At 48.6% G+C, this 8,312-nt stretch overlaps 1 protein-coding gene across 1 annotated transcript; it reads left to right on the top strand.

Moving 5' to 3' along the window:
- Positions 1-4,593: 4,593 nt before the first annotated feature.
- Positions 4,594-7,973, top strand: LOC123407501 (mechanosensitive ion channel protein 10-like). The gene is made up of 5 exons (XM_045100644.1): positions 4,594-6,181; positions 6,260-6,383; positions 6,727-7,020; positions 7,113-7,315; positions 7,487-7,973. Exons 1-5 carry the CDS (start codon positions 4,857-4,859, stop codon positions 7,761-7,763), a joined length of 2,223 nt encoding a protein of 740 aa, XP_044956579.1. The 5' UTR covers positions 4,594-4,856; the 3' UTR covers positions 7,764-7,973.
- Positions 7,974-8,312: the final 339 nt, after the last annotated feature.

The following is an 8,312-nucleotide window of genomic DNA, read 5'->3' as shown; positions in this document are numbered from 1 at the left end:
GTGATGGGTTCGATCTTGCGGTGCTCAATTCAGTGATAGAAAGAGACATGACACGCATGTATCATTGCTATCAAGGATAAAATGATTGGGTCTATTCCTACATGAATAGGTCTTGTCTACATCATGTCATCGTTCTTAAGGCATTACTCTGTTTCTTCATGAACTCAATACACTAGATGCATGTTGGATAGCGGTCGGTGTGTGGAGTAATAGAAGTAGATGCAGGGAGAAGTCGGCCTAATTATCTTGGACGTGATGCCTATATACATGATCATTGCCTTGAATATCGTCATAATTATCATCTTTTCTATGAGTTGCCTAACGGTAATTTGTCTATCCACCGCTTGCTATTTTCTTGAGAGAAGCCACTAGTGAAACCTGTTGGAAATATGCCCTAGAGGCAATAATAAATTGGTTATTATTATATTTCCTTGTTCATGATAATCGTTTGTTATCCATGCTAGAATTGTATTGATTGGAAACTCAAATACATGTGTGGATACATGGACAACGCACTGTCCCTAGTGAGCCTTTAGTTGACTAGCTCATTGATCAAAGATGGTCAAGGTTTCCTGGCCATAGGCAAGTGTTGTCACTTGATAACGGGATCACATCATTAGAAGAATGATGTGATGGACAAGACCCAAACTATAAACGTAGCATATGATCGTGTCAGTTTATTGCTATGTTTTTCTGCATGTCAATGTATCTGTTCCTATGACCATGAGATCATGCAACTCTCGGACACCGAGGAATACCTTGTGTGTATCAAACGTCGCAACGTTACTAGGTGACTATAAAGGTGCGCTACAGGTATCTCCAAAGGTGTCTGTTGGGTTGGCATGGATCAAGACTGGGATTTGTCACTCCGTGTGATGGAGAGGTATCTCGGGGCCCACTCGGTAATACAACATCACAACAAGCCTTGCAAGCAATGTGACTAAGGAGTTAGTTACGGGATCTTGTATTACAGAATGAGTAAAGAGACTTGCCGATAACGAGATTGAACGAGGTATGGAGATACCGACGACGAATCTCGGGCAAGTAACATACCGAAGGACAAAGGGAACAACATACGGGATTAACTGAATCCTTGACATAGGGGTCCAATCGATAGAGGTCTTCGTAGAATATGTAGGAGTAAATATGGACATCCAGGTCCCGCTATTGGTTATTGACCGGAGAATGTCTCAGGTCATGTCTGCATAGTTCTCGAACCCGCAGGGTCTGCACACTTAAGGTTCGGTGACGCTTCGATATAGTTGAGTTATAGGTGTTGGTAACTAAAAGTTGTTCCTAGTCCCTAATGAGATCCCGGACGTCACGAGGATCTCCGGAATGGTCCACAGGTAAAGATTGATATATAGGAAGTCATGTTTTGGTCACCGGAAAAGTTTCGGGTTCATCATAGTGTACCGGGAGTGCTGGAAGGGTACCGGGGATCATCGGGAGGGGTGTCACGCCCCGAGGGGTCTTATGGGCTGTTGGAGGATACAAACCAGCCCCTAGTGGGCTGACATAAGCTCCTACTAAGGCCCATTAGGTTTGAGAGGCAAAAACCCAAAGGTGGAAAAGGTGGAAAGGAGGAATCCTACTCCTAGTAGGATTGGAGTAGGACTCCTCCACCTCCAATTTCGGCCAAACCTTGAGGGTTTGAGGCTGCCTCCTCCCCTCCCTCCCTCCTATACGTACTAGAGGTATTGAGGGTTTTTGAGACACAGAAAAACAGCCACGCGCTACCCTCTCCTCTAGTTTGTAGTTCTTCCTCTAGATCGGATTTCTGCGGTGCTTAGGTGAAGCCCTACACGAATAGATCAACACCATCACCGGCCCGCCGTCACGCTGCCGGAGAACTCATCTACTTCCCCATCTCTCTTGCTGGATCGAGAAGGCGGGGTTCGTCATCGAGCTGTACGTGTGTTGAACGCGGATGTGCTGTCCGTTCAGCACTAGATCGGGATGAATCGTGATGAGATCGCGGGACGGATCGTGATGAGATCGCGGGACGGGCTGCGATTTGAATTGCGAAGATGTTCCACTACATCAACCGCGTTATACGCGCTTCCGCTTAGCGATCTACAAGGGTATGTAGATTCACTTTCCCCTCTCGTAGATGATCATCACCATGGATAGGTATTGCGTGTGCGTATGAATTTTTTTGTTTCCCATGCAACGTTCCCCAACAAAACCTACGGCCCCCGGGTCTACTTCACATCATTTATTTGCAATATCTACTTTGATATTTTCTTTTCTACTTTATTTGCTCTTTTGTTTTCAGAACTATATTGTCAAAAAACCCAAAAATACATTGGTGCATTCTATTTGCTATCACACTTATTTGCATCTATCAATCTATCCTTACTTTACCCACGAGGGATTGACAACCCCTCTACGCGTTGGGTTGCGAGGATTTGCTATTTGTGTGCAGGTGCTGCTTACATAGCCTTGTCGATCTTCCTACTAGATTGATACCTTGGTGTCTTAAATGAGGAAAATACTTGTCGTCGCTATGCTACATCACCCTTTAAGCTTGGAGGGAAACCAACGCACACGCGAGGAACATCAAGTGCACATGTGCATGAGGGGTTTCGGTGTGGGATCGAGGTGTTAGACGTGTACGTCACGACGGGGTCCGGACATCCGCACAGCTCCCCCGGACAGAGGGATACCGCTGGCAAAGTGCTGGCGGACTTTTTAAGGATGTCCGTTAACATCATCTACAATCGGACCCCTCAAACCCCCGGGCAGGCCGCCCGGTCACTGCCCGGTCATGAAAATGTGACCTAGACGGACCTCTCAAAACGGCCTCCAACTCCCGGGTAGACCGGCAACCCCCATTTCCAGCCCAGATATGGGGCGGATATGGGAGAGCCCGGGCGCGCCATGGCACGCCTGCCACGTCGGACTCGACAGCCGGACCCAATCACAAATTGCACCAAATCCACCCCGCATAACTGCCAGATCCATTTCACGTTTTCCTCTCTTCTTCCTCCACACGCCATGTGTCTCACACCTCCGTCGCCTAGTAGGCTCTGCCACCCCGGCCGCTCGGTCAAAGGGATCATCTCTCCCGTCCTCTTTGCGTAGGACGTCGTCGCCGGCCCGGAAGACACCGTGGTACGTCCGACAACTCTCTGGCTGTGCCTTGCGCCAGATGTGTTTGACGGAATGTGTGACCGGATTGGTTGGTCAAATTTTTAGAGAAAACGATGGATTCCGATGCTTCGTCCGGCGAGGAGTATGGACCGGCGGATCTTGATCAACTGACTCAAGATGATTTCTTCGATTCATCAGATTCAGATGAAGAAGTGGACATGATGATGCTCATGAGCATGCAAGATGAAATGGACCAGGAAGTAGAGCACATTCTCAATTTCAAGGGCTCAATCAAAGGGAGAAGAGTCATCAATCGGGATAAGGTATCCGGAGCAAAGTTACTGCAGAAGGATTAATTTGATCCGGACCCAACTTTCCGGATGGTACATTTTCTCATCGTCGTTTTCACATGCGATCACCATTGTGGAGAGGGCTTTTGAAGTGCTGCAAGCGTGTCGGGGAATTGTTCGCGAGGCTGCAATAATGTGGGAACAAGAAACTTTATGGCAGCTGATGACATGTTGTGTTATTTTACACAATATGATCGTCGAGGGTGAGGGTGATGATGTAGCCCAAAACAATGATTTTGAAGCACCTGAAAACAAGTTAAAATTTTTAAAGATCAAGATGCAATGCAGCTTATGAATCCCTGAAGATCATGTGCACACACAACCACTCAATAATCTGATGGACCATATGTAAACCCCACAATGGAAATCAAAGAGCAGATGATTGATCGTGCACTTCAAATAAAATTAATGTAAACACTTTATATATTCGATACCAGCATCTGTTTTACGTACGATGTTTAGTATCAAATGATCCATGTGCATGCCTTTACATGGATTTTAGAATTCGAATATGAGATACCCAGATGACCGAAACAAAATATGAGAGCCATTCGGATATGTCCGTGGATGTATTCGACGCGTTCGCGGACATAAGCGGGCGGATTCGCTCCGTCCGGTTATAGATGATCTAACGAGCTAATATTTGGCAAACCTTGTCAAAATGAACCAATTTTGCGAAAGATTGGCATCACAAACTTGACAGTCAACCAATCAATAGCCAACTTCTGGCCTCGCTAAACATTGGCATGCCAGCATCAAGCTACATTTTCTAAGAATATTTTTTAAGAAAAACTCTTACTCACTCCGTTCCTAAATATAAGTTTTTTTAAATTTTTCATTAAAGAATTACATATGAAATAAAATGGATAAGTATATATTTTAAAACATGTTTATATACATTCGTATTTACTTTTTTAATAAAACATTTAAAAGACTTATATTTAAAAAAGGAGGGAGTAAGAAACATGAGACGTGAGATCTAGGCAAAGCTTGTCTTTCGTTCGAAAAAGAGTGAGGCACCTAGGGCAACCGGCAAAGGGGTGGACGGCACGACGACTGGACGGACGAGTGAAACCCGGGTCCGCCTGCGTCCTGCGTTCCCCATCCCCGTCTTTAAGCCCGACTTCCGAGAAAAAGAAACGGCCACCGCCCGACGCCCCTCGGTCTCTTCCGTTCCGTTTGTTCCCACGCTCCGCCACCCCACAAGCAGCAAAAGCCATATACCACTCGCCCTCGCACCGCCGCACCACTCCCCCATTCCCTCCTCCTCCACCGCCGCCGCCGCCGCCGCCGCCGCACGGCTTCCATCCACTTCCAGCCTGAACCCCAAGCACTCGCCCACCAGCACCACCGCTGCGCCCACCGCCGCGCGCGGGCAGCGGCGGCGGCGGCGGCGGCGGCGGCGCACCCATGGATCCGTCCAACGCCAGTGGTAAAGAAAAACGCCCGGACGCAGCCAACGGCGACGTCGTCCTCATCATGCCGCCGGAGCAGCCGCAGCAGCAGCGCCCCACGGCGGCCGACGCGCCCAAAACCCCGCCAAACCCCGAGAAGCCGCCGCCGACGCCGACATCGGCGGCGGCCCCGCCGCGCCCGCATCTCCCCAACCCCGAGAAGCCGCCGCAGAGCCCCGCGCGCCCGCCCCTGCCCCCCGCCCAGGGCGCGCTGCTCCGCCGCCGCTCCTCGCTCTCCAAGCCCAAATCCCGCTTCGTGGAGCCGCCGACCCCTCCGGCCCCCTCCTCCCACCCGTCCCCGGCCCACCCGGCCTCCACCACCCAGACCCCTCGCCCCATCTCCACCCCGCAGACCCCGGGCGAGGGCGACGACGACGACGACGTCTTCCGCAAGGACGGCGCGCCCACCGCCGCCTCCGCCGCCAAGTGCCGCAGCAGGGCCTGCATCTCGCTCGAGCTCGCCGTGCTCGTCCTCTTCCTCGCGCTGCTCGTCGTCAGCCTCGTGGCGCGCCCGCTCAAGGGCTACTTCGTGTGGGGGCTGGAGATCTGGAAGTGGTGCGTCATGGTCATCACCGTCTTCTCCGGCCACCTCGTCAGCCAATGGTTCATCGCCTTCATCGTCTTCCTCATCGAGCGCAACTTCCTGCTCCGCAACAAGGTGCTCTACTTCGTCTTTGGGCTCAAGAACAGCGTGCAGGCCTGCCTCTGGATTGGTCTTGTGCTCATCGCCTGGTCTCAGCTCTTCGACCAGGAGCAGCTGGGCCGCACGGCTAAGACTGCCAAGATCCTCAACTACGTCTCCAGATTCCTCGCCTCCGTGCTCATCGCTGCGGTTATCTGGGTGATCAAGACATTTATCATGAAGGCCATCGCGTCCACGTTCCACCGGAAGGCCTTCTTTGACCGGATCCAGGAGAGTCTGTTCCATCAGTACGTGCTGCAGACTCTCTCGGGCCCTCCATTGATGGAGCTCGCGGAGAATGTCGGCCGGGAGCCAAGTGGGCGGGTGAGCTTAAGCAGGGCCAAGGAGGAGAAAGGAACGCCTAAGGTGATTGATGTCGTGAAACTGAGGAAGATGAAGCAGGAGAGGATCTCAGCTTGGACGATGAAAGGGCTCATCACGGCAATCCGAAGCTCAAGGCTTTCAACAATATCTCAAAGTATCGAGAGCTTTCATGAGTTTGATGAAACGGAACAAAAAGATAAGGAGATAAACAGTGAGTGGGAGGCCAAGGCAGCAGCCAATGCCATTTTCAAAAATGTTGCAAGGCCCGGCTACAAGTGAGGATCACGATTGCTTCCGTTCTTCTCTGAAGACATATTTCAATATGTGCCATTGCCCATTGTTCATTTGTGCAGGCACATTGAGGAGCTGGATTTGCTGAGATTTTTCAACAGGGAGGAGGCAGCCTTGGTGCTTCCAATGTTTGAAGGGGCATCAGAGACGGGGAAGATAAAGCGATCTGCCTTAAAAAATTGGGTGGTAATGCAAATTTATACTTGGTTATAACTTCCATTTTTAATATACTGCAGAAGTTATAAGGGGCATTTATCCTAGGATCTAGATTGATTCAAGTGTTTCCTGTTTTGTGCTTCAGTTTGACTTCAGTTGCAGCAGTCATAATTATTTAGATTATTTAGTATCTAAACAAGTCTTACTTTCCCCTGGTATGAATCATTTAACTTCTTGAGAAAGGAAAGAATGCAATGTGCTGCAAAACAGCAAAAGCTGCTTAAAATGTTACATCTTGATACCTCTACATTGATAACGTTCTATATGTATTTGGATATTTTCCGTTTCCTTGCTTGATCATTATTTACTGCAGGTAAGCGCATACCTCGACCGCAAGTCACTAGCGCATTCTCTGAATGACACAAAAACTGCAGTTAGCCAACTTCACAGTCTCATCAGAATTCTAGTACTCATTGTAATCATCATTATCACTCTGTTGTTGATGGGCATTGCCACGACCAAGATCCTAGTTGTCATCTCATCCCAGCTTCTTGTCGTGGTCTTCATATTTGGAAATGCCTGCAAGACTGTATTTGAGGCCCTTATATTTGTTTTCATCATGCATCCGTTTGATGTTGGGGACCGCTGTGTTATTGATGGAATACAGGTTACTTCTATACTACCCTGTTTTCAAGTCCCCTTTCCACTGATCTTCTGATGTTAATTTTTGACGCTGACATGTGTCTATATCGATGATAGATGGTTGTCGAAGAAATGAATATATTAACCACTGTTTTCTTGAAGAATGATAATGAGAAGGTATATTATCCGAACTCTGCATTGTCTACAATGCCAATCAGCAACTTCTACCGAAGCCCTGACATGTATGACACCATCGACTTCGCTATTGATGTTAAAACCTCAATGGAGAGCATCGCAGCTTTGAAATCCAGAATCAAAGGGTACATTCTTAAGCTTTTTCCAGTTTAATTTACCGTGTCTTATATTAGACGTGCTTCAGCAAATCTGTTGCTTAAGAGGTGTCCTCTTCCATATATGAATAGGCAGGTCTGCACACGATGTGGATAATGGATGAGTTATCCGTAACTTAACATGGTTCTTTGGGGTTTCAGGTACTTGGAGAGCAAACCTACACGCTGGCACCCTATCCACACGGTAAACCTGAAGGACATCTTGGACGTGAACAAGATCAACATGGCCCTGTGTGCCCAGCACACGATGAACTTTCAGAATATCCGGGAGAAGAGCATCAGGAGGTCTGAGCTTGTGATGGAGCTAAAGAAGATATTCGAGGAGATGGCCATTAGCTACCAACTTCTGCCTCAAAAGGTCGAGCTTAGCTATGTCGGCACAAAGCCGCTGCCCGTGAATGTTTCTCAAGGCAGGTAGAGCGTGGGGAAGATTAAGAACTGATGATCCCGCCGTCGATGCAGCGGAGGTTGACGACTGATTTCTAGTTTAGTTTTGCAGTTTGTACCGGAGCTTTTATCATCCCTGTACATGCTTTGCGTTTGCGAGTTGCGTTTATCTGTACCGGATCACTGGATAATTGTGTGTCGCCGTCAGCAGCGTATGGGTTGAATTGAGAATTTGGACTAAGTATTGTCGCTCATTGTTCGTCGCGATGTGGTAAGTTACGGATGGACTTATTATTACATCTCATCTTGTTATAACATTTTAGATCATTCGGCATTGCTGATGCTGAGCTTGAAAGAGCGATTTATCCAGAAGTGCCTTGTGGTTATGTACAAGGACACAGTGTCACGGGGGAACAGGTCAGGAGGACAGATAATTTTGAGTGATCTGTGTATGGCGCAGAAGTTTCTGGATTTGCACGGCATGCCATTAGTTCGTAGATTTTCATGTAGGGCACGGCGTGTCATGTGCTCTGTGCGCTGTGCTGTGGTCTGCACCTGCGTGTGCTGGTTGCCTCGGCTC

Source organism: Hordeum vulgare, chromosome 7H (assembly GCF_904849725.1).
Source record: "Hordeum vulgare subsp. vulgare chromosome 7H, MorexV3_pseudomolecules_assembly, whole genome shotgun sequence".
Classification (NCBI taxonomy): domain Eukaryota; kingdom Viridiplantae; phylum Streptophyta; class Magnoliopsida; order Poales; family Poaceae; genus Hordeum; species Hordeum vulgare.
The sequence above is the reverse complement of the archived record's forward strand: the minus strand, read 5'-3'. Positions and strand labels throughout refer to the sequence as shown.